Source organism: Anneissia japonica, unplaced genomic scaffold, assembly GCF_011630105.1.
Source record: "Anneissia japonica isolate Jap-2015-1 unplaced genomic scaffold, ASM1163010v1 scaffold1489_len2284818_cov182, whole genome shotgun sequence".
NCBI classification, from domain to species: domain Eukaryota; kingdom Metazoa; phylum Echinodermata; class Crinoidea; order Comatulida; family Comatulidae; genus Anneissia; species Anneissia japonica.
The window spans coordinates 489753-517689 of record NW_022698455.1 but is presented as its reverse complement, the minus strand read 5'-3'; the positions used below and the strand labels follow the sequence as shown (position 1 = coordinate 517689).

The window sequence follows — 27937 nt, the reverse complement described above, 5'->3', positions numbered from 1 at the left end:
ATCTGCTCAGCTCTCTGTTCAGTAACGGAGCAAGTTTTTACATAAACATCCTATAAAATGATTGTATTAAATCACAATAAATTATAGTGAATGCTTTAAGAGGGATGCCAGATTTCAAATCTAGACCAATTTTCATTGTTACTTATAAAAATATATTAATTTGTCAAGCATTGAAATCAGATGTCTTTATTTTAGGTAGCTTGTGTACACTGTGCAAACATGTAATTCTTTAATACTAGGTTTGTTTGAGATAAAAATGTGGAGTTTGGTAACCATTAGTGCATAAAACAACCAACATTATATCAATTGGCTGCTTCTTAATTTCCACCAATACTTCTTCCCATCGCATCTCATTCATATTCATATAATTCCCTCGTAAAAAAAAATATTTCTGATGCGGCAAGATGATACAAGAATACCACTCTGTATAGAATACTCTGTCGGCAAATGCTAGAGCTTTCAAAAAATTTAGTAGTAACAAAGTGGCATTTCAATTTTGCCATCGTGTCTCTTCAAGTCTTGCATGTAATTGATTTGCTGATGATTATGTGTATGTATCTTTTCTATTAAAATGTTGTAATGCTTGTTGAAAATGCTGCTACTGTAGGGAAACATTAGGGAAAACCCTCAAACATTCAATTAGCACATTGAATTCCAGATGTTAAATGATAAGTATTAAGTTATGATGCTACGTATGTTTCTTTATGATTATGAGTAATCACAGTGTCAAACATTAAAAAGTTAATGTTTAACATAAATCCTGAATGAGTCTCAAATATATTTGCATTTCTACCTATATGTTGTTGTTATTGCTATTATTGATGTGTGTCTGAAATGAATTCCTCGAAACACTAAGGGAAAACCAACCACTGATTAATTTTAAAAGGAATCTAAAATTTTTCAGGATATAAAACCGGATAATAAAGGGATGATTACTTTTACTGCTCTCAGTATTAATGTGGTATTTTTTTAACCACTACCGGTAATTGTGCTATATATTATTGTGTTGTCTTTTAAAGCTTCCAAACCATATTTTCTTTATGAATTAAATGAAATGCTAAATCTTGAATTATTTTGATTGCATAATACGGTTCTTTTATTAACAGGATATCAAGACGTACCATACATGGCACGCAGAAAGCAAAGCAGCTGAAAGCAGGCTAAGAAAAACAGAGGCTGAAAAGCAGCGACAAGAAGAAAAAAGGGCGTCGGCAAGAAATAAAGCACTTGAAAAACAACGTGAAAAAGTGAGTATAACTAATATGGACATTCTCATGCATTATTGTAAATTTTTTGCCTGCAAATAAATGTGTATGAATTTGGTAGTTGAGACTTGTGCATGAAATTACCTCCTATCATTTTTAATTTATTCGTTCTCTTTCCACTTACAAAATATACTTATAGTTTACTACTTATTTTTAGAATACAATACTTTTAATTTCATTATAATTCTATTTTAATTATTCTTTCTAAGACTGATCATCTTAAATGTTGTACTTCATGGAAATTAAAGTTGCATGAAAAAAACAGTGCTTTTAAGGAGTCACTTTAAATCATTTAAGTGTTTTGTTTGTTTCAGTGTTGTACTTTTATTCTAGTTCGAGTTCTAATAAACCAGTTATTGTGCCAAAATAATATAAATAAGAGAGAAAGTTCCTCTTCTATTTGCGTAAGACAATTACACAGTTTATTTAAAGAATGTTCAATTCCATATAGGCCTCTAGAGAAATATTATTATTTTTGTAGTTTTCTTTGTAAAACTACTGTATTTGCGGTATTTGAGTAGTTATATATCGAGTAACATTAAATAAGGATGTATAGTTAAGTATGTAAGTGTTTCCTGAGTGAAGAAGTTTAATGGTACTACGACATCCATCCGATATTCCAGGGTTGTTGTCCTCTCTGCATCCCTGGGGATTATGAACATATGAACACGGAATAAATTAAGGATAGGCAGGATGTGTTATTGTACAACCTGCCTTATGATTGTTTCTTTAGTCAAGCTTTAACGATAGAATCAGGAATCATATCTATATACTTTCTTCTAGCATGTTCCACAATTAAGTTTTGTCCTAAGTTTAAAGTGTTGGTTAATGATTATTATTTTTTTATGTATGGTGATTAGTTAAAAGGTGATACAAATTTTTTTTATATATATGTATTTTTGCAGAAAACTTGATTATTTTTAGTACATTTTAGTACAAATAGAAGCCCAATATGCCTAATCTCAAGAAAAGCCCATCTTGAATTGAAGGCCCCCCCCCCACCTCCCTTTATTTTGCAGAAGTAGTCTCGAGAAGAAGCCCATGGGCTTCTTTTAGAAACAAATAAATTCAAAACACGCTTGGTTTTAACATAGTAGTTTTAGGTGATTTAATGCCGGTTATATACACTCCATGATAAATACTAATGTTACTGTGGACCTATTTATTGTTTTGTAGTAGTAATTCACAAAATATACGGCATTCATTTTGAAAAGCAGCAGCCTCCTTTTTGCTTTGTAAAAGTAGTCTCGAAGAGAAGGCCATCTCGAAAAGTAGCCCATCTTGAAAAGAAGGCCATCTCGAAAAGGAGCCCATCTTGAAAAGAAGCCCATCCAAAGAAGCAGCCCAGGTCTTCTATTCAAGGTTTTACAGTGTACTGTTATACAGATGGCATTGTATTTAATATGTTTAATAATTGCAACCATCATTTTATTAGTTTAGGAAACCAATCATCCCGAAGGAACTTGCTGTTATGAAAGCCATTGTTCCCTTGTGATCAAATTTCTTGTTAAATGACCAATTGAGAAAAATATGGCTTGGCTTAACAAATCAAAACTTAAGGCCTGCAAGAAATATTCCAATTTTCATCGCCAGAATTACATTTTTAATAAATTTACAGTATGTAAAAAACTAGGTAAAATTTTGCAGTAGAATCGAGCCCTAATATCATTCAATGGCAGTTTGAAATCTATAATTGTAGCTAATCATTGTTTATGATATCCTTTATCATTACAGCATTTCCAACGTTTCCAGGAGAGGGCGATTGAATCGACGAAAGCAAGAAACGACTACATCCTGTCGATAGAGGCCTCAAATGCTGCCCTTCGCAAATATTTTGAGAATGATGTCACTGAATTAATAGATGTAAGTCCTGTTTTCAATTTCCACCTATTGTCTAATGTCATATACCTCTTCTAATGAACATTGACCTCTTTCAGATGATGTCACCCAAATGCTGGCTTTCCTTTGATTGTTGTACTTCTGGGAATGTGCCAATACACGGAGGTGGCTTCAGAAATTTGCCGACAGGGGGGTACATGAAGTCTGTCAGAGGGCTCCGAATCAAAGGGCCTCCCAGAGCCTGAGTCAGAATCCCGGAATAAAATTTGTGGTGGGGTTCATGAGGAAAGGTTATGTATTTTTAGACCTCATCGTGGTGTTGGACGATGGAGATCTTTGCTTGTTCTTTGACGGGAGGGCAATTGCCTAACCTGACCCTCTGTTGATGTCAACACTGGTGATACAGCTTAAGTGCAGTACAATTAAGGTGCATTCCTTTTATACTGAAGTTAACTTGTACAGTACAATTTATAGGTAACTGGTACAATTACAACTCTGCTTACAACCAAAGGGCTCTGTGCCCTTTTGAAAGCAGGTTGTACCCTTAATTGTTTTCTTTGAGAAAAATATTAGTGGATATAGGAAAACCTTTTCTGGATATTCACATCATCATCGTCTGTTCCACATTCCCATCCTTTGTATATGCCCTATACCTTTTTTCACTACTCTCTTTCGGTCTGAAGATCTGGTATTAAAAGTGATGAGTTGATGGTTTTTAGATCCTTGTTTATCATGGATCCATGTTGTTTTTGGTTTCCAGACAGGTCTTCATTCATTGCGACAATTTTGCTGGAGATTCATGTGGTAGCCTTAGTACATGTCCTGTCCCTCTAAACCTCCTTTTTATGGATGTCTACAGTATAATTCGAAATTCATATTAAAATTTTGAAGGAGATTTACATTACAAATTTCTGCCAGTATAGGGAGCTAGGGTTACTAATTTTGTCCATTGTCATATGATTAAAAACAAGTCATGTGATTATTATAGATGTCATGTGACAATGATAACATGTATTATTAAAATGACAAATGTGACTAACATTACGGGGATTTTTTAGGATTCAGAAGTCCGCGGTAGGTAAAGTCACGTGATAAAAATAGTTGCATGGTTAAAACTTGTCATGTGTTATAGTATGATCCAGAAGACATTATTGAATCTCAACGCTTATGTTTATGAGCTCAATTAGTGAGTTAACGACTGGTGATGTTCAACATGTATACTCGTTTGTAGATGAGAAATTAAATTGGCAACGAATTGACGTAACCTGTGATGCCTTTGAGGTATATTCGGCTTTGCTGCATACATTACATATGGACATAGAATTAAGATTTTCCAAATAAAGTAGAAACAAATCCACAGGGGTTCATCTTTCTTATAGATACAGACAGAACTTAAGGTCAATGAACTAAGAAAGATGGCATGTTTCTGCTTTAATTAAGATTAATGCTGTCAGTAGTTCGTCACAGATATATAGTAGATTAATTGTCCAATTTTATACTGTAAAAAAGAACATTGATTAATTAATGTAAGATATAAAATTGAAATCTTGAGTATTCATATTTTATAAGGATTAATCAATTACAGTTATATGCACAAAATGGATGATGCAAACAAAATCATCTTTTGATTTTAATATTGGAAATTAGTGAATAATTTTTACTATTATAGTAATTTCAGTCCTTCATGACATTGGTATGGTTAGTACAATATAAATTGGTGACTTCAACATTGACGTTTCCTGTTAAAATCTTACTGTATGACACTAAGCGTATAAGATGTAAATTCACAGATAGTCTGTACATGTATACTTTGATTAACCTATTTTCATATCATTACTAAGATATATTGTGAGATTTTATCATTGTCTATTTTTAGTTCAATTTCCTGATCATATTTGGCTCGCAAGTTAGATTATTCTTGTATAATCATTGTTTGATGTCATTTTAGATGATATTATATAAAAGTTTATTGTTATTAAACTTTAATAGTAATAACAATAATGTTTAATAATCATAAAAATAAAATATTCATAAAAACATAAAATAGTGTACAAAGGTGGATCTTTGATTATTACATTTTAAAATTTGTAATCGTTGTGGTAATGTCATAACCTTTTGTGTGAATATTTATAATCGCCAACATCCCATACTTCAAGCATAAGGGAATGAAGACAGATTGACCTTAAATTGAACTTGAAGTCTAACAATTCATACATCTTGAACTGTCACAATTTTTTGTATTAAAATCGTTAAGGTTTAGTTGCATACATACAAATGATTTTGTTCGTTGATATAACATTATAATGTTACATAGACATACATTACAAGAGGTGTTGCCTTCAAGATGCTTCGCTGCTGAACATAAAATAATAAATAATTTAGTATTTTTATTGTAGACGTTGAAAGACATACTTTCTGTGTTGTGCTAATAAATTTGCACTTAACATGTATTATAATATATGTTAATATTTTTAAATTTAAAAATTAAAATAAGATAATAAAGAAGTTTTACTTAATCAATCATTTATTTTGAAATTCAAATCAGTATAATAAAGAACAAAAATCAGAAAGCACAATTTTAATAAATACTGGATATGTTGTACTGTACACTGGCAGAGCTGTAACTAATGTAAAAGCTCAAAGCTTTTTCTATACAGTAATCTTGATTGAAAAACATTACTGGTGATAATACATATCAACATGTTTCAAGAAATAAAGATGTAATTGAAATTTATAAGCACAGTGTCTCAAAATTTAAATAAACTTAAAGATTTTTAATAGTAAAAAGTCAATGAATGACTGACTTGTTTTTATCCAAAGATGTAATTGAAATTTATAAGCAATGTGTCTCAAAAATTCAAATAAACATGAAGATTTTTATAGTAACTGACTGGTTTTTATCCATGTCTCATTTGGAATTTATTGAGTAATTCAAAGTTGTAATTGATTTTGTTACCAGACAATCATTATGTATTTGGTAAACATTTGTTATGAACGATAAGTTTCTAAAATTCTAAAAACCTCAAACTAGAAGATATTTTTTTATACAGTATCCAGGCATGTGATACTTTATCCAGTCTGTCAGTTGACATTTTGAAAATTTGTATGCAACAGAATAAAACCCTGCAAAATCTTAATCAAATTATGCTTCTATCTTTACGGTTTAGTGTTTGGACCTTGGTTACATCCGCTCAACGCGCAGAACCTTCCGAGCGTTTCTAACGGCCGAGATGCAAATGAAGGAGATGAGAGAGGATGGAATCACCAAGATGACAGATTGCGTTAACAGCCTCAATGCTCTGAACGATAAGCAGCTATTCATGGAAAGCAATAGTTCAGCTTTCGTGCCTCCGCAAACATTCCATTTTCAGCCTCATGGTGGGGACGAGGTTAGAAAATCTTTCAAATTATATATCAAAAATCTTTATTTTTTTAAATTTTTTTTTTGATAATTTCAAAGTTGTATATTTTTCTTGATATTTTAGTGTGAAAGAAAAAGAAATAACAAAAAAAAAATTCTATTCAAGTTCATTGAAATAATCAGAAAATTTGTTTAATGCTTATTTGAGTGTCGGAGAAAAAGTAATGACAAAAAATATTACTCATTATCTTTAAAGTTAGAGGTAATCTGAGGTATTTAAAGGCGTTTTGCTGCTATATATAAATAATTCCATTGAAGTTAATGAAAGAATGAATGACAGCAAACATCTCAACTTTTAATATTGCTTTTTTAATTTTAATTAATTAGTTAATAATAGTAATAATAATAATAATTAGTAATAATAATAATAATAATGTTTATTTATATAGCTTATTTTCGTTTTCTTTTCAATGTGTTTTCATCAAAAGATGATAAAATACAATATAAAATAGACAACAGTATACAATGAAATTACAAAAATATTAAATAGAAAAACAAAAATATAATTATTATTAATTACATTATTAAAATAATTAAAAATTTGAAAATTCAGTCAAAAAATAAATATTATTAATTGCATTAATTATATTGTTAAAGTGATTTTAAAACAGATCAAATAAATAGATTTAATTAAAAATATATTAAATGCTTTAATAGATTTCTCTGGAACTAAATTTATTATTTCAGATGCATGAAGTTAGTGCTCAAGATCCTCTTCATAAAGATTTATGTGAACGCTTCCATCGTCAAGAGGGACGCTTAAAAGAAGTAAGAGCAGAAAGTGAAGAAGTAAGTCATTAAATAATTTTATTATAAATTTACATTTTTGTTTTCTTTTCCTGAGATAAAATGGAATGGAATCTACAGATACATCACTAATGGTGTAGATTCCCCATCCATTAAAAATGATTGCATTTTATTAGTTCCTATGCATGTAATGCAATAGGAACAATTGTAATCACTCTTCACATTTCCTTTGTTTTTTATTGTGTGTAGTATGTGTGTGTGTAGACATTTATGCAAATGCGCATGCGTCAAAGAAAAGTTTTCCGACGTTTTGTTTTACCTCGCGATGCGAAGTTCGATGGGAAGTTTCTGCAGAGTTCAGTCAGGGCTCACGCTACCGATCGGCAAGTCGGCATGAATGAAACTATTTTGGTTTTACGGCAAAAAAATTCAACTGCTGTGGCATAGGTATTTTGAAGAAGACCTATAAATAAAACAAAAAGGTTTTTTAATACTTGCTGAAATACATCGTTTTTTCATTTATATCTCCATTTTTCACTAACTCCATGTGACATTTTTTTCTGTTGTATGAGTAGTCATATGAAGGTACTATATCCCCAACATTTGGCTTTGCAGCAATGTACGCTTTGAATGCAAATTGAAGACAAGTGAAAATATAAAGGTAGCCGAATGTTGGGTACATAACGACTATCTAACTTTCCACCATAGAGATATAATAAGAATACTAGAGCGCTAACTGTAATGTATTCTATGTTCGAAATACGCAGAGCTGTGTGTGTACCATCCAAGATGGCTGCCATAGATTTAGCCAATCAAATTTTGCCTAAGCACCATTTGTGCAGTTGCGCCCTCAATTTACACGGAAAGTTCAGTATGGCTAGTTACCCGTATGTTTGAAACTTGAGCATTGCGGTGTATGGGTGTAATGTACACGATTTTAATTTTCATTCCTTGGTACTTTATTTTTGAATAAGATGCTCCACTTGGCCTCATTTTGGCTACGATGTTTTTTTATAGCTGGTCACATGACTTACATTGGGTATACATGAAAAACATTACAGTGAAATAGTATAGGAAAAGATAATGTTATGGTTGCGAATACAACCACCGACTGTTAATGTGAGAAATAAATGGCTAGGAAAGGCAATACGATTGTTCAAAATAGTGTTTATTTACTTGTCCTAGCATTCACCAAGGATTGTACAGTATGCTTTGAAATTTAAGTGATCCTTCATAAACCTTAGCTAGCCCTAACATCGTAGAGTAGCTCACAGGTTTAAGAACCTCATGCTTAACTACCCATGCTGTAGACGTGCAGGGGCCTATACCTTAACATTCTCGCATGCGCAGATGACTTTTAGTGACGTCATTACATTTTATTTCCTAACGTCGTCGTGCAATTGAAAACTCCCTATTAGCAATCTCCATGTAAAACACTGCTGTGTCAGTCGATTGTTTATATCCAACACTTAAATTAGGTCACGTAACGCCCATCGTCGAATCTCTCAATTGATAATAATTGATAATGTAAACTTGTGATTAAACAATATATTTGTTACTCTCTTAACATATGATATAGAATTTAAGATTAGTATATCATTAGTATTGGTTCACAATGCATGATGCAAACTTCAGTACATGTATGTACAGCATTTGGTGACATTCACAATGAGTAATATAAAGTTGGGGAAAAAAAAAGTACACTGTTTATGCTTGCCTAGCTCTGTTCGCTTTTATATTTATTACTTTTCACTTCTTATGTTTTCAGATTCTAAAGACACTGAATGAACTGAAGAAGAATTGGGAAGGAGATGATAATCGTTCCCGATTCAAAGATGAAGAAGTTCGTACGGCATTCAAGACGGCCCAAGACATGGAAATACCAATTGAATTCAAGAGAACACCGTCTATGCGCCGACCGCCAAAGCCGACAGATACAGAAAACTACTTTTTAGATGTAAGCAAAACATGTTTAATGAATAATCAGATCGCTAGATTAGTAGTAGTAACTGATGTGTATGCCTAATAACTACAACTGGAAATAGAGCAGTTACTCCATAGAGTATAATTGTTTCCATTGTAAACGCTGTAGTTAGATTGAGGGCAGTATACTAATTAAGTTAGTGATTAAATATTATTCTAATGCAGATGTACTATGTAGCCAGATGTTTTTATTAATTACTTGAACAAAGAAATCAATTAATTGAGCCAGCGATGAAATTCGAGATTAGTTACAAATCTGCGCATTGCTTTAATGTAAACTATTCCATTCCAATTAACAACTACCATGATTAAAATTAGCAATTTCAATTGACTTCTCAATCTTATTCGACAAATTATGTTTTGAAACACAACAATCCATCTCTTAGTATGTATCTGACAGAGGGGTGAAAAGTTCATGAGCATTAGATTAACTGGCAAGTGGTTCTTGACTGGGTAGTTTCTATAGGATATCAACCTTTTCCTTTTGAAATATTGAAAGGAAAAATAAAGTGTTATCTGATAGGTTTTACTCCAGGTGTGTTTATGTCTGTTACAGCTATTGCAACTGTCATATCTATTGTTTATGAGCACTATATGGATCAGCGATTCCAAAAAGCCATTTGTTTTTTGGTGTTTAGGATTATAGTGGATTAGATATAATGTTGACCTTTTTGTTTGATGGGCCAATTTCTTTTTGTTTATTAATTTATTGATATTTTTTCTTTCTGATAAAGTTTTTTATCTTGAGGCGTGTCAGACTTTGTGATTAAAATATTAAAAACACACTTTTTATACCAATGATTCAAATACAGTAATTAAACGATGACACTCTCCAGTTTATTAGTTCAAAGGGTAAATGCTTGACGTCCAGTGCCAGGATCTTAGGTTCAATCCCAGGAATTTTTCTCAAGACAAAACAACTCTCCATAAATGTCATTATGAGACTTAGATTTACTTTATACCTCCTTGGTTTACGTAGAACATCTTGTGTGTTTGTTTGTTATGTTTGCTATGTGAAGGGATTGCCACCTATTTAATAGGACAGTGATTAATTCGCTATTAGGAATCCTTGGCCATGTGCCTAAAGGGATAAAATACAATAACAAATAAAATAAAAGATATATTTATGATTTACACTGCTTTTGTTATTTCTGCAGAAATATAAAGAATATCTAAAGAATACAAACATAGAGACAAGATTACAAGCTCGATATGATTTGATAAGCAAAGCGTTGGGTCATGGTGAGTAGAAATGTCATTGAATAGTTATATGATATGCAAGTGATACATTTATGTAATATAGTGTTGGATAAAGCTGTAGCCTATTGGTTAAGATGCTTGCTGTCTGAAGTTTCCTTCAAGTGCTAAGTTGTGAATTCTGATAGCACCAAAATTGTTCTCGCTACTAAAGGCGAGACATTTTTCATACCTCGTTTCGTGAACTTATGTTTTTAAAGATCGTCAGTAGAATGTAGAAAAAAATAAAAATAAAATTTTGCAAACAGTTTTACCAAAAATATCCCAACGGAGGAGAAAATAAAAATATAATTTTATTGGTGAATTTAAACAGTGTAGTAGTGGGATGGTTGAATGCTTTAGTTTATATAATTGGGAAGAAATATCTTATTTTTTGGATATTGCAAGGCTGCCGTGAGTGTAATAAAAATAAAGAAAAACTTTTATTTTTTCTGAAATTTCCATTTTTCCGTGGCAGCAGTGCGCTCGCTATTTGACCAAAAATAACATTTTATTTTTATTCGAAATCATCATTATTGGCGGGCGGCTAGTTCGCTAAACAAGGTAAAAAAAGTCCTGTCTTATTCGTTAAGATGCTTGCCGTCTTAAGTATTTAAGTGCTGAGTTGAAATTCTGATAGCTGTGAATTTGTTCTCATTACTAAATACAACTGCACAAATTGTCAAGCCTCATAATGAGACTTAGCAGAATATCATATTCCAACATTTATTTGTAAGTTGATGAGAGTGGAGGGTAGAAACTAATAAAAAAGGAAAATAGAAAGCGAAATAAGAAATAAGGGAAAGATGGGCGTAATATTGTTTTGTCTTGTGGAGGGGATATGAAAATTAAATCCCTATTACAATGAAATGTATTGGTCTTTTTTAGTATTTTACCCCACTTAGGGAATATAATTTGCCGTTATTGGGAGTGCATCTGCATCCCCCAGCCTACACCTATGAGTAATCTATAGAGACTGATCTTCTGCATCTCTTCAAGTGTATATGTAAAGAAATGTAACATAACTTGTATAATCTTACTCATTATGAAGGTTATAATATATATATATATATATATATGGGTGATTCCATGAAGTTGTGCCACAATGGCCTAGCATACATGGCAACGTATATATCACAATATTATAAGGTGTCACAGAAATCTGGTAATTGTGAAATATGCATGGATTCATAGTATAACCCTAGCGTACCATGATGTCAAATTTTGAAATTTCTGCGACTTCAATTTTTTTTTTTACCACCCATTTATTATGCGGTGTCCAGTCAATTTTAGTGAACATTTTGTGACATGATAAATTTAACCTGAATAGTATGTGATAAAGAGGTGAAAAAACACTGCAACTGAAGTTACTGTGTGATAGTCACATCCTTTAACAACCGTTTCAAAATAATATAGAAGATTAACAAAACAGCGTCTCTCCTAATGACGTCACAGTTTGTTTATTTTTTTCGTATCAAGACGTAATGCACGGTGTCACGTCAGAGTGTGTGTGTGCACGTTATAATAAATTAGGTTTCTATGGAATTATATAATATAAATTGATACATTTACATCATGACGTTTTTATGTATCAATTTACATTGGCTGTTAACTGTGTGTAAATAATTTATTCAAAAATCAATATTAATCTTTAATTTATGAATAGTAGGATAAATTAATTTATAATTGATTAATAATATTTAATTTATTATTGATTATATTTCTCATATTTTATTGTGTTTATTGGTTATTAGATACAGGTGGAGGAAGCATTTCCTTATGCGTCCCGCCAAAACCACGCAAACCTCGCCCAATGTCTCGGTGTGGCGCACCTTTATTCGGTGGCGACCTTAGAAAATACATAGCTGTAAGTACTACATATTATTTAAGTATCTACCAATGCACACACATGTAACTAATTCCTCCATGGTTTCATACACTGCACTATGCTATATAAGTATATTCAACCGTTCTACAAGTACAGTCAAGTCTGATAATCACAGTATATATTTTCTAAAATTTTTCTAGAACAAATTAACATTCACAAAATATTAAAATGTTTGCATGCGTGCTATTGCTACATAAATCGCAAGACTCAGACTTTGCTAAAAGTCTGTTACCATACAATAGACCTTTCTGCTAAGTTCTGCCCCATTGTTGCTGAGATCCCCACAAAATAGAAGTGTTAAAACATACGCAAACACATACTTTTGTGGGATGACGTGCCTACTCCTGGCTGTGTTCTGATTGTTCAGAGCACCAAGTTTGATTGACACTCCAGAAAGATCCATTGATGCGCAGACAGTGAAGATGCATGCAACGCCACAGTGAAATCTAAGCTCCGCCAACGTGAGCATGCGTATAGGACCATGCTAAATATCTTGCGAGTGTTACAGGTCTGCGATTGTTTTCATAATTATTTACCCTTTAAACAAAACTTCCCATTGAAAGATTTGTATATATTTGTTAATATATTTGGTTTTGTTATTTCAGGCAAGTGGTCAAGACATACCTGTTGTAGTCTTAAGCTGTATTGATCATATTCGTGACTTTGGTAAGAACAACCTTGCAGATTATATTAAATTATTATTTTTTATTAAAATAATTATTATTATTAATTGTTATTGCTAATATGCCTACATAATTGAATACAAAATAGAATTTTAAAAAGTAAAGAAACTAAAATATATAAAATAAAAGCAAAATTTAAAATAACAATGTTTCATTTATAAAGTTGAATTAAAATACAAAAAATTTGAACATGAAAATATTTCACTCACCAAATAGCAGATATATAAGCTGTTATTGTTATATACTTATTCCCAATAGAATATCTTTATTTACCAAAGATTCTGTCGCCAACCAGACGTTGGTTACCGTTCATTACGCCTGAATGACTTCATATGCTTTCTAGAATAGGCATTTAAAAATCTAATATTTTACAATCAAAATGTACTAAAAACACAAAAGCTTGCATTAGTTATCGAACACATATTTAATCATCAATTAAAATTTACAAAGAAAGATTAAGATACAACGTCTTAATAATTACGTTAGAAATTGGGACCAATGGTTTGTCAGTGGAGTTTAAATTGATTACAAGCTAATGTTACTATACTATGAAAATAATATAGATAGGTCATTTTGTGTCTGTTTTAATCAGCAAGAGAAGTATTTTTTCAAATAATTGTATTGATATTAATCCTCAATAATTTCCTATCTTGAATTGATATGAATTAAATGGGGTGGGGGGGAAAGTCATAAAAATGTGTGGTGTGTTTTTTTTTTGTTTTTTTTTTAACACATGCTTACTAATTCAGTAGCATAGCATGTACCCCTTGGGTGTTTTTACTACCCACTTCAACTTGCACTTAAGCGTTTCGGAGAAGGACACTTTAATAATTGCAATTCATACAAAATAATGAGTGTGCTCTCAGGGGAAATTAGCAGCCATACAACGACTCGCATTCTTCATCATTATATTTAACAGTAGCAGAAGGTTCATTTTTTTCCACTGCTGGTCAGAATTAGTGAATCTGCTAGTGTGATCTCCTTATTTGGTAATACAAGATCTGGCTATTATTATTATCTGACTCATAGGAGTAATAGTAATATCTATATTGCGGATAATTTAACCGTCAAGCCTGCTACAATAACCATTCCAATGCAATTCGTTTACTTTGATAAAATTTAGATGTTATCTGGGCAATTCTCCAAGATTGATTCATTTCATTCTACAAATCTCTTATTAAATTTGTTACTATATTATTATATGCCATCTATTTGGATGTATGAAAAATGAAAAGGATATTTGTAAATAGAATACGTTTTGTTTTATTTCTCCCTCTTGTAGGTTTGCATCATCAAGGAATTTTCCGTGTAGGTGGGTCACAGTCAGAAATTAATGATATTAAATCAGCATTTGAAAAAGGTAAGAGAATATTGGAATCAAACTTCAATCAATCTCATTTATTTATTCATTCATCCATTTAATTATCATCTCCATATTCTATAATAAAAATGTTTATTGACATTTTTTTTTGTATAAGTCATGAAGAAAAAGAAAGAATATTTTAAGGACCTACTTGCACTCTACAATAACTACCATAATGAATGACAGGGTTTATAGAAGTATGAGTTAATCTTAAAAATTTAAGGGGTTGTTGAATCAAAGCAAACTGTGAAAAAGGTAATTAGAGAATTTAGGAACAGTTTAGGTATAACTAATGTATGCAAGAATGTCTGAGGATCTTTTTTCAAAGCTTTATCTGTTAGAAAAAACATCATATACTTAGTTTCGATTCACTGAAGCCAAATCAGACAAACCTGAACAAAACCATTAATTCTCAGTATTCACATGCCATTCCCGAATTTTATTTTTCCAAGAAAGATGTTGGGCTCAAGGGATTTGGGAGGACGTTAATAAGGATTATATTGTGTGTGCGTAGGTTAAAAATGATGAGTGAATTCTTAGCGGTTTGAGAGAGAGTAGAAACTTGAGTAATGTGCTTAATGAGTGAATGCTTAAGCTCGTGAAGTGAGAGTAGGAAGTGGAGTCAAAATTTCTGAGGTCTGCATGACATACCCCAGTGAAAACAACAAACTTTAAAATTATGTCATAAAATGGTTACATATACGCACTTGGGAAAATTATTATCAATTTATTATTTGTAAGACTGATTATTATTCATTAATATTTTTAGGTTAAAATAAGACAGAATCTAGTTAAATAATATCAATTCAAGTTTTAAGTGAAAGTTTTAATTTTATTTGCTACAGATGCCAACGTGGGCTAATATTCGCTTTAAAAATACAATACATGACAATGAAGGCAATATACACAAAATAATAATATACAAAACCAAAAACAAAATTTGGTGCAATTGTTCGTCCGCAAACCCAGGTTTACATTTCAAGAACATGCTTAATATCGATCGTGTTGGAAGAAAAGGGGTTGAAGATTTTTAGATATTTCCCTGAGCTGCTATAGTAGCTCAGGGAAATATCAAAATATCAGAATTATATAATCTTTATCTCACTTTCTGTTAGCTTTTGGGCCAGAATGTGCAAGGCATGGGTGATACCCCAATAACCCTACTACTCCAGCCTGTAAACCCTGAACTTTCAAACTTTATCTTTTAACCTTTGTAATGTTTTATAATTGTAGGTGAGGATCCATTACCAGAGCGAGGGGAATCAGCTGACATCAATTCAGTTGCCAGTGTACTTAAGTTGTACTTCAGAGAACTTCCGGAACCACTCTTCCCAACATTTATGTTCAAACAGTTTATGGAATGCATGGACTCGGGTAGGCATCTCATTCAAGTCATTGTTCCATTGTTTCTCTGTGTACTGTATTCCTGCTATTTTGTGTTGTTTTAATGTATGAATTGTTTTGTCTATTGCACTCTTGAGAGGGTGTAGACACTGCTAAAGAAGTGAAAGGTCATGTTAGTTGAACCTGTAATATATTTACCCAGGTGTCGATAACTTCTGAAGGCTATAAAACTTTGTGCTTGACATATAATAACTATTACCTATCCTGGATTCAACTTGGTAAATGGTATAAAAGACCTGGTTGATTCCATATGTTAATGTAATTAAAAATCCTTGTTTTCCATGACCCACTTGCAATAAAAAAAATCACACTCTCTTGCTGAAAAAAGAGACATAATATATATCAACCTTCTTAAATGCGGCAACAAACATAACTTAGTATGTGTGTTTTAAAATACTGCAGGAGTAGCGAAAATAATTTTTTGGAATGCATGCTAGTCAAGTACCATTTAGTATTTATGTTTTTTTACCTGTATGTATCATATAGGTAAATGATATAAGTAACGTACGAATTCTTGAATAAATGGTTTGAATACAAGCCCGCAACTGTATGCATTCAAATGTTTTTGTAAATATTCAGGTGCAACAGCGCCCTCGGAGCGGATATCAATGGTTAAGAATCTTATTGAACAGCTTCCTGATGACATCATGATTGTGATGCGTTATTTGTTGGCTTTCCTAAAGCAGTAAGTGTTCATTAATATTGTTGTGAATTAATATGAATAAATACTTTAGATTGATTTTCTCTTTTAATATCATAATAAGGATGATCCATCTAGATGAATCTTTTGACAACCTTTGATTTCAGGAATTCCTGAGAATAGTGTTTACTTTATATTTGTACATTTAAGGAGGAAAACCTGTCTGAAAGGGAGCTCTTAATGTATCAAGCAGAGGCCAGTGGGGTGGGGGAGGCCACCATTTAGGGTAACATCGTTACACCCCACTTCTTCCCCCCTCCCCCCACTTGATCTGCACCTGACAACAAAATTACGATCTGTAAATGACAATTTAAAGCATTCGGAAAAATCTTAGTTTATACTACAGGTCTAGCTAGTAAAAATTGCCGAGACTGCCGACCTCAGAGAATTTAAGGTCGGCAAATTTTTGCCAACCTAATCTTTTCTTAATTTCATGGCATATAGGGTGGAATGACCTTTCCTCACAGCAAACCCTGCCATAAGCTTGACTGCTAAAATTGTTTTTGTGTTATGATAAGAATCAAATGAAAGCTGAACAAAGATAAAAGGAAAATTGAATACAGTAGAAAATCCAAAGTTACCTAAATAATTTCAAAAGGAAATCATTATTTTGCTGTAATTTTCATATTATTTCAGTTTGTCTCAGTACAGTGATGAAAACATGATGGACTCGCATAATTTAGCAATATGTTTTGGTCCAACACTGATGCCAACCCCACCCAACGTAGACACCCTTTGTTACCAAGGACCTATCAATGAACTCATTGGGACGATCATTCGTTACCAGGAAAATATTTTCCCTCGTGAGTCGGGCCGTATATACGAAGAACATGGCCTCAATGATGCTGACATAAGGTGAATCGGCCTGGACCATACCTTTTTACTTAGTTGGTCTAGATTGATATTTTTTAGTTTGCATAGAAAAAATTCCTTAAAAATTAAATCTCAATTAAAATCTAAATTTATTATTACCTGTCTGTGAAACGCAGATCAGAACAGTTTTCACTGATTTACAAAATTTCTTAATACGAAAATCATGATTTTATCTCACAAAATAATTTTGTATGCTCATATTACAGTCATGATCTGCCTACTGTATATATATACTGTATGGTCATATTGTGATGTCATCCTGACCATATCCAGGCATGAAACTCTTGCAGCCTTGGAAATAAGATTTATATTGTGCCGATTCGGGGCACATTTATAACATGTTTGTTTGTATTTCTTACAGTCCATCTCCTAGTCTAGATACCATTACTGATCTAGGTAGTGAATTTGGAGATGAAGTCAACAGTGGTAAGATTTTATAAGTTATGCTTCTACTCGCACTTAAATACTGCCCTCTATATCCTTAAAGCAAACAAAAAGTCATTTCTACTAACATTTATAGAAAAAAAATTGTAGATTAATTTTCAAATTTGATTCGCATCATAAGCATATCCTGTTTCATTCACACTAACAGATGGAATAATTATTACACGTTTTTTTAGGTGAACACGTGCGTCGGTCACCTCTCATTGACGAGATTCAGCTATACATAGATGGGCATAGGGCCTAAGATATCCTTCCTCCAATTCACAATCGGTATTTCACTCTCAAGCACGTTTTTTGCACCTTTCACTTTACAGCCATCTTGTGCCCCAGACAAGCATATTTGAAATAAATAACCCTGTGCCCTGACCATGCATAATTCAGTAAGCCTGTGGGAATTGTGAATGGTTTTTTTCTTATTTGCTAATTACACGTTGCTCATGTTGGCCAACATGTAACCCTAACACAAATTTTGAATGACCAACTTTGCATTGCAATTTATAAAACTGCTATGGGACTAAGCTAGTCCAAATAACTTGAGTGTGAGTACACAAGAGTTACTCTATACTCAAATAAAGTAGTAAATTGTTAATGAATATGCTGCATTGAAGTGCTTCATTAAGCAATACTCTTTTGAATCTACTTGAAAGCATCTTTGAGCTGTCACAATGTACTAACAATAACAAGCTAATACAAATTTTAAAAATTTTCCCCTCGAGCAACTTTTCACAGTTTGTTTCTTATTTCTGTAAACAAGTAAGTGTCTTAACTGCTTAAGTCTGTCACGTAACTCTCTCGTGTTTTCCTCTGGTTTTTCTAGTACGGCATTTTGACGTACACAACAATTTGAATGACCACTACCAACAGCTAAATCAAGCAGATCCGTGCCCCATCGTAAACCAGCACCAGAACGCCGAAGCGGACAGCAGCACAGGTCATGTGGGCCACCAAGGTCCGGACATATCACCTTGGTTGCCCAGACGACCGTCAGGCCCACTGTAAGTGATTTTATAACTGCATTGTGTGAACGTTATAACACGGGATGTGTAGAAGTTGTGGGCTTTCACATTTTGTTATATTAGCTGGTTCTTTCCAGTGTATTGCATGTTTCATTGCGGTGAACAAAGTTGACCATATGATCATCAAGAACAATTGACCTGACCTGATTATTTACAGACGTGTGATTCCTAACACAGAAATACCGAAAAAACAGACACAAAACAATGCAAAATTCCTGCCCTTTTCCTCCTTTCTCATAGTGGTCCTAATTCTTGAAATTCCAACCAATATGTTTATCCTTCATGTATCCAAATTCATTAGTTTAAATACGTTGATTGATATACTATGGGTGTGAATAGTATGTTTAGTGACTTCAGTTTCATTCCATTACATTGTCATCTGCTTTATTTTCATTCTGCACACACTATTTGCGTATTTATTAAATTGTATTATGCAGTTACTATATGTGTTATACTAAAGTACGGTTAGCACATGTGTAATCACTGTATATGGTGTAAATAGTACATGGGTGCTAGTGCTGGAAACACAGGGATACTTACTGTGGTGTCACATGTCCTTATTTTAGTGTTGTTAGCACATGTGTGCTTACTGTAGTGTAGTCAACACATGTGTAATATACAGGTCAGCCCATGCTTACTGTAGTGTTATCAACATGCGTGCAATTAAGTGCTGCTAGCATATATGTGTGCCTACAGTGTTATTAAAGTGTGTGTAATATACAGGTCGGCACACACTTACTCTAGTGTTATCAACACATGTGCTGTCTGCATGTGTGTGCTTCCTGTAATTGTATGTACTCATGTGTATACAGTAGTGCTATCAGCTGAGGCGGATGCAGGAATTGGCAGTAGGGGGGTGCATGGAGTAGAGAAAAATTTTTGAGAATATGGAAATTTCACTCTCATACCTTAAATTCTTACCGGTACTAGGCCTATGTTCTTACCAACAATACAATAAAAGAATTATTTTTCAACTTAGGGGGTGCAACCCCACCCCTGCATGCGCCCCCACCAGTCAGTACATACAGTATGTGCAATTATACAGGTCAGCACAGGCGTGCTACAGTGCTTACACGTGTGTACATAAACAGCAGTCATCAAACCATTCTTAAATGTTCATCAAATCAGTATTTTAGATAGAATATCATATTTCATCTATCAGCAATTGGTGAGACTATATAGTAAATTGCGTTTTAGTTGAGTTGGTGTAGTTAGTTGGTGCTAATCTAGCCCATCCCAGTGTCTTTCAGTGGAAATTTTTAAAAGTACAGATTTTGCTTTCTCAGAACTATAACAAATCTGCTTTCTTACTGAACATCAGTTAAGTTGTTATTTGTTGGATGAAGCCTTGCAGCGCCAGCAGGGGGATAGTAGGGGCTCAAAATGATCCGTTGCATGCACGTTAAGGCGTTGCATTCTTCATAGAATCACATCGGCCGATGGCTATTGGTCACAGTGAGTTTGACCCTGCCATTCCTACATCCTGGGCTAAGTTCTTCTAGGATCTGGTAGGCCTACAGTGAGTTTGACCCTGCCATTCCTACATCCTGGGCTATGTTCTTCTAGGATCTGGTAGGCCTACAGGAAAAATAATCCCTGCCTTATGTGAAACTGGTTTAAATAAGAATCACATTGTTAATTTCTATCTTATATTCAGTCCCCATTCTCTTCTTTTCAATAAGTGTAATATGTTGTTTATAACACTACAGTCATTGCTGAATCCCTGATACAGAAAGACACATGAAATCTCCCCCCCCCATAAAATCCCTCCCCCCCCCCCCCACTGAGCAAAATAAAGATATTAAAACAAAACTGCATGGTGGAAGAAGGCAAGCCAAGGGAGGAACAAAGTTCTATATGTAAATGATGATAATAATAATAATAGTTGGATTTGTATAGCGCATTATGTAATTCAACTGAAAAAAAAAGAGAGAAGTAGAATTGAACCAGGGATCCAAAGATCTCCATGGTTCAATGCACACACAATGGCTACCAACAGTTCAGCCAACTGAGCTATATGCTTCTGTCTACCAAATGTTTTAATCAAATCCAATTCTCTACCTGTTGTCCAATCTTATACAGCAAGAGGCCGTCGGTGAATGGAATGGTTTAGAAGCCCCTTTTTGCCAAAGTACACGTAAGAACATGATAAATAAAATACAGTTGTATAACCTGCAAGAACATAAATAAGAAGTGTGTGGGAATCACTATTTCTTTCAGCAATTTCTGTTTTGTTTTTCTTTTTTTAATAACATGCATCTATACTTCTCTTCTGTAGTCATATCTATGTATTATATAGCTTGGAGTGTAGTGGTGTGGTATTATTATAAGCTCTCTCCAGTTACCAAATTTTCTTTGACAAAAAAAAACTGATGTATGCCCATATATAGTCATGATGTGCCTATATATGGTCATGATGTGATGTCATCATGACCTTATTTAGGCATGTCGCATGCTTTTGCCAAATGAAATTTGAGTGTTTGGACAGAACTTTACATGTTATGTTGCACAAGCACATTGGTAGATTTAGTTCAGTAAATTGTTAGCACTAGCCATAAACTGTCAACTTATCTTGGCATACACTCTCAGATTTTTGATTCATATGAAAAAAACCAATCTAGCGGTCGAGCGATAAGGCAGGGGTGCCGGTAATTACCGTTCTTAACTTTGGCGGTGGTACGAGACCCTTCTTTACCAGGGTTTGCTTGGGTAGGAAATAATCTTTCAGATCATGACTTCACATCGGAGGTCTATTGCACACATGTGGCTCGTGTGAACCCATTAAATCCACCCATTGTGGAATAATGTGTACACAAAGCTACTAAGCACCTCTATGGCTGCTACACTAGTCATGGCTCTTCCCCATATACAATTACTGTAAATGCTTGAATAAGCGCTGCCGAGGCGCTTAATTGAGAGTATATTACCCTGTGTGTAACAAAACACTGGGAAACAGGGTGGTAACTATAATGTTATACAGTGTTGAAATGGATAAATAGGCAATCACGACAGGATAAAAATGCGTGCAGTGTTGAAGAATACAAACTACGCGATGATATGTCATCGTGTCGTTATCGTGTCTAGTGTCAATCTATCTTAACAGACAGAAATCTGAGAGCATATGCCAGACTTCAGAAGCATTTTTTTATCGGTACTTTTTTTTTCAATAACTTGCAGCTGTGTAAAGAAGTAAATATAATAAATATTCAATATTCTTAATTGCAATGTTACCGCAAGAGGATAATATTTCAATAGCAAAAATTTACTCTATTTATGCCTTTAGTCCATAGAAACAAATTTCTTAGTACTATTAATGGAAATAAAAAAAAAAATTGCTTAGTTTTAACATTGAAATAGATATAATACCTTTGTTAATAGAAAAAAAAATTTTCCATATCTAATTAGCATAAATGAATATGTATTAGTTGAACACATGCTTGTGTTTTGAGTGGCTGATATTGATGCATGTATTTTATTGTCTACTGACCAATATCATAATACTATTTACATACAATAATGATGGAAAAATGTGTATATTGTTTGTAGTAATGAATGAACATTTCATAATACTGTACTTTCATGCCTGTAATTGTACTGACATTAAGTGCTTGTTTGTGTATCATTTATTTTGTGTGTGTGTGGGCTCCAAATAGGTTATTATCTTCAGTATGTACTTATTGTTATTTTGTTTTTCTCTAGAAGGACTTTAAGTGACCCATCAAACCCACTGGATGTAGTAATAGAAGAACCAAAGACAGCAGAAAATAAACCGAATGACCTGCAGGAGAACTCCTACAAGCACATGGTCCAAGAGATCGATGATAAAATGGCGAACAATCTTGCAGAATTAGACGAAATTCCAGAAATCCCACCACCCACTCATACTCCGGACATAGTACGAGATGCGATAAAAGCTCCCGTTAAAGTAGTCAGCCCACCTACAACCACAACATTACCAAAGCCAGCAATCAGGCCCAAGCCTGTTAGACCATTACCTAACCAGTCGTCTTCGCTCAGTCGACAGAGGCCTAGCCCCACTGGAGGGCCAAACAAGTCTATGACATTGTAAGGGAAAATTACTAGAAAAAGTGGATTCCAAGCTTTGAATTTCCTAACCGTATAGTTATTATAATACTACTAAAATGTGAACTCCAATGCAATTGATGTCCAATCCGTAAGCTTTACCAAGTAATTGTACATGCAAAATGGTGGTTCACAATGCACAACCATGAAGTCCTAATTAGAATATTTAAGTGTGCATTTGAAATTTTGACTTATAAATTTCAGTTTTTGCATGCACATAATATCCTTTTGAAACAAAAACTAGGATAAATTTTAAAATTCTACTGTGACTTAATACTGCTTCACCCAGTCGACCATTTTGGAGCATGTTGGCATTCTCATATTCCTATAATAACTATATTCCTTATACAGTACTATCAGTAGTATTGATATCCTGGTTTCTTATTCTGCAACTATTGTTGTTGTTGTTAGCTCAAGTTCAACAGGTTTTTATTGATTAAATTCGCTTGGAAATGAGCGATTACACTGCCTTGGCCGATGGTCAGCTGACAGTCAACTGTGTGCGAGTGGTCGGCGACGAGGTACTGTCTGCTGATCATCGGTGGCAGACTGAGCTGGAAAAACCTTCTACATGCCCCTTGTCATGTTGTGGTATCTTTTAAATTACGTCTCGACTATGAAATGTGTGCTCTGTTTAAGACATAATATAAAGCATCCTTGCTGCGATTCTATTGTGAATTTTAAGCAGTACATTTTCAACCGAAAGAGTTGAGGATGTAAATCAATTCCTAAGAAAGCAAATGTTGTGGAAAAAAAGGGTTGCCGTTAAAAAGCAGTGCAAATTAAATTGTCTTTCAAGTAACTGCATTCATCCGATATTAATGTCGTTTTTTTTTTAACATTAAAATTTGTAATTTTTTTTTACGAATTTTACCAAAATCTTATTTTTGCTGTAATTGCAATCAACAGCAAGTTAATATTCATAATTATGCCATTTGAAATTAGGTATTTTCGTGTATAACAAAAACCATCTTTATTTTAATGTAATCACAACAATGTTGCCAGGATATTTTCTATTTCATATTAAATGTGAATAATTTACAGAAGTTATAGATTTATTACAATGCTACAGCATTATATTTAAATTAAGAATTTAAAATATGCAAATATGAGGTAATATGATTGGCCCAGATGTTAATTTACGTATTATCTACTTGGAAAGCATTTAGGAACCAAATATAGAACAATTTCCCCAATGCAATGTCACAGACTTGTTTAAAAAAATATAAAAATGCACAAAAAAAAAAAAAAAATATAAAATAAAAAAAAAAAAAAAAAAAAAAAATGCAGACTTTAGAGGGCAATGCTGCATGTACATAAAAAGTGAAACTAAAATGCAAATGACTAATTCTTATTATCAATATTTTAGTCCAAAAAAAAATCAACAAATTTTAGACCAAAAATGTGCTTCTATTTTGCTTGTTTGTTGCTGTGTGATTGAAAATGCATTAATAATTTTAGATTACTGTGGATATTGTTTTGTTTTGAAAAAAAAATCTCTTTACTTTTAAAATGGAAGACCATTTGTTATTCATAGATTTTATATTATTATAATAATGGTTCATACCATTATCAACCACCTTTTTGGAAGCCTGATTTTTAATGAAAACCAGAAAAAGTAACTTGAACCCTATGCATATTTTTGTAAGCCAAGCCAGTAACCTAGACAAAAACATACAAGACTTTTGCTGGCCGAAAGCTTTTGGGTAAAAGATGCATGATTTTTAACTCATACCAAGGAATTTAAGCTCATTGTACAACAGCTAATAGGTTAATATTTTTTAAAGTTTGTTTTTATTATTTCCATTGTAAATAGTTGATGGCGACTACCATCTTAACCTTTGACCTCTTAAATGTGCATTATTTACACAGAGCATGAAGCAAGAACATTTTGTGTTTTTGGGGGAAAAAAAGTCATTTATTTGGCATTTGTATATTTCGTGTATTTAGCGATATATAGTCATTCTTGAATGTATTCACAGAACCTAATTTCGCGGAAATATAGGTTCCAAGAATTCATGAGAAAATTGTAACTTTTACAGATCAACGTTAGTATTTTTTCTAATATTCTTAATTAGCACGATATTGTATACTTTTTGTTCTGTAAAAAATTTATCCTTATGTTTTTAATTTGTAAATTTCTTAGTTTTTTTCTATATATAAATTTTTGAAGTTGTTTAATTTATGTGTATATGGTACTTTGATCCTCAGAAGACTGTCAGATATTAATAGATATTATTAATCATTGTAATTAATTCTATTCTTTTATAAACCTGCCTTGATATATTATTAACTGCAGGTTGTTAAACTTCATCCACACTGTCAACGTTTATGTGACAAAAATATATGCCCATATGTGGGTGTAATATGACATCATCATACCCATATATGGGCACATCACACAAATCTGTCACATCAGATTTTATTGTGTGGGCTGAATTTATTTTTTAACAATGGTGTTGTCATAATCCAGCATCCCTTCCTTTAGTCTAATGATAACATATAAAGAAAATTTATAATGATACAGATCTTGCTTTCTCCACCTATAGTCTACCAGTTGATATGTGAGGTGTACCTTTTTTTTTTGTCTATATTTATATTTTATTATTATTACATCAGTAAACAAGGGAGGAAATATAAATTGCTACTTAATACCATGTCATTTCGTATTCTCCATTAAACTCTCCATGTTCAAATACTAGTACACTATATAACGAGCTGAACAAGTTCAGAATAACACAGACAGGAAGCACTGTGGTTTACTGCTGACTATATTGTAAAGCACATGGGTTTTATTATTGCATTATGCACTATACAATAGTGAGGAATTATTGTTTACACAAATGAACTGGAAGAGAATTGACATGATTGAGGTGCTCAGTATTTTTATTTATTTTTTTTTTATATTTGGACTATTTTTATTCGGTGGATTATTTCTCTACATTGTGTAGGTGCTAAGTTCTAAGTATGAAACTTTGTACTAGCATGTAGGTATTATGGTTCTTTAGGGACAGATCTTGAATGGCTGATGTGCCTGTGATCTTCACTAGCTAAAGAATTTCTTAAGCCTTGTCTACACTATCAACTTTTATGTGACAAAAAAAGTTTTGGTTGTAATATCATCATACCCATATATGGGCACAACACACAAATATGTCACATAAAATGTAATACTGTAAACTGACCTTAATGAAACTTAAAGAAATTATTACTATAGGCCTAATTAGATGGTAACATAAGGTACATTATACTAATTATAATTTTATAATAATTACACTAATTATAATTAGTATAGTTAATTATATTATAATTTGTATTAGCAATTCTAAATTACCACAGGAGAAATTTATTTTGTAGAATTAATAGAATTATGAATACTCCACAAATCTTCCAATGAATTGAACCCTACTATTACCTTCCATAATTTTCTTTAATAATATTTAATATAAATAACGAATTACAGGATGACTTTAAGTTATACTTGCAATCTATTAGAAATTGTATTAGGTATAAAAACCCAAAATTTGTATATGTTTTTAAAAATATGTTTTCCCCTCATATGTCTTCCTCAGGTTACCAAAACTCACCTAAGATGAATTTTAAAAATTAATATGTAATATCGCAACCCAAAGGTTATAATTTTGTAAATTTTATTGTATGAAGATTCTTAAAATTTATATTGATGATTTAATTAAGATGCAGCTTATCAGATAGATTTGCTCAATGGTATCGAATCACATGCTACAGAAATGTATTGAATATAAAATGTACTAATTATTAAATGTTAACAAATTGTACCATGGATATTTTCCCTATCAAGGATTTGTTGCGAGAATGCATATCAATTAGCCAATTCATAGTTAAAATTGCGCATGCTCATATCCATGGTCGATCAAGGTCAATTGACAAACCTATGTTAGTGTGTACGGCGTTTGTCGATTGTCCTTGATATGCTAACAACAAATGGGCTTATACCAGTGAGATTTCTCTACGTCTTGGTCTCGGTAATGTGGTGCAGCAGATCTTTCATTTTGGCACCGTGCATATCTTCAGTCTGCTTTTAAATAGACCTTTTCGGAGTGTCACTCAAACTTAACAACTGACCAATCAGAAAAGGCCCAGGAATATGCGCGTGTCCAACAAGCGCACATGTTCGTGTATGTGTTTACACTGTCATTTTGTGGGACTTTAGCAACAATATCCAATGGTCTTGGCTTAGTGGAAGGTCCATTGTACAGACTTTTAGCAAGGTTATATTTAGTCGTGTGAAAGCAACACAACATTATATGGAAATATGGAAGAAATATCTCCGTTAATACTTAGTACATTTTTATGTTGAGTGAATCATATGTAGTCTGTTCGCTGGAATCTCATTTTGTGTGGATGTTTTGTACCATTTCTTTTAAATCAAAGCTATTTCCTTTCTTATTACTGAGTTAAAAATGATTAGTATTATCGAGATTACCTATCATTATCGATAGATAATTAATATTATTACTTTATTTATCATTATTATTGGTAGCTTGACTAAAGCGCAGACAATTATGTTTGCACTGTTGTCTCTTGTTGCCATGGTGATGGGTAGGATCAAGAGATAGAGTTTTGTACTGTTATACAATAAAGGGCTTAACTCCTTAAATGATAACATGTTGTTTTTTCTTTTGTTTAGCATTCCAAACACAGGACCCTAGCAAAGAGTATAGAATTACAAGAGCAATGGCAGATCCAGGAATTCAAAATAGAGGGGCCCCCGGGGAGGTACTTCCATAGACGGAGGATCTAGGCCGACGTTCCGCAATCTAAAGTCTGCGGCCAAAATTTGGGCCGCGAAACATTTTCAGAGGGCCGTGAAGAAGTCTTATAAATTAAAAAAATAATAAACAAATATACGTTTCATCATGGAGAAAAGTTTTAATAAAGCCGCTTCATTGTTACAGCGAATGCACAGCTTTTACACGCTGCTAAAGTGCCAGATGATGCGTGCTGTTTGAT

At 32.9% G+C, this 27937-nt stretch overlaps 1 protein-coding gene across 7 annotated transcripts in view; it reads left to right on the top strand.

The window, feature by feature from the left end:
• LOC117102560 (SLIT-ROBO Rho GTPase-activating protein 3-like) overlaps positions 1-27590 on the top strand; it is a 73790-nt gene extending 46200 nt beyond the window's left edge. For 2 of the 7 annotated variants that reach the window (XM_033242860.1, XM_033242858.1), the window contains 15 exons: positions 1107-1247; positions 3000-3128; positions 6272-6493; positions 7213-7314; positions 9041-9229; positions 10413-10497; positions 12246-12358; positions 12985-13045; positions 14345-14422; positions 15659-15799; positions 16409-16514; positions 17166-17384; positions 17764-17828; positions 18664-18841; positions 22562-27590. In XM_033242860.1, coding sequence (XP_033098751.1) covers positions 1107-1247; positions 3000-3128; positions 6272-6493; positions 7213-7314; positions 9041-9229; positions 10413-10497; positions 12246-12358; positions 12985-13045; positions 14345-14422; positions 15659-15799; positions 16409-16514; positions 17166-17384; positions 17764-17828; positions 18664-18841; positions 22562-22931 — 2199 coding nt within the window. In that variant the 3' untranslated portion in view covers positions 22932-27590. Of the gene's footprint in view, positions 1-1106; positions 1248-2999; positions 3129-6271; positions 6494-7212; positions 7315-9040; positions 9230-10412; positions 10498-12245; positions 12359-12984; positions 13046-14344; positions 14423-15658; positions 15800-16408; positions 16515-17165; positions 17385-17763; positions 17829-18022; positions 18113-18663; positions 18842-20944; positions 21000-22561 lie in introns of those variants that run through there. The other 5 variants (XM_033242861.1, XM_033242862.1, XM_033242859.1 and 2 more) reach the window with 5 other exon arrangements.
• The last annotated feature ends 347 nt before the right edge of the window (positions 27591-27937 follow it).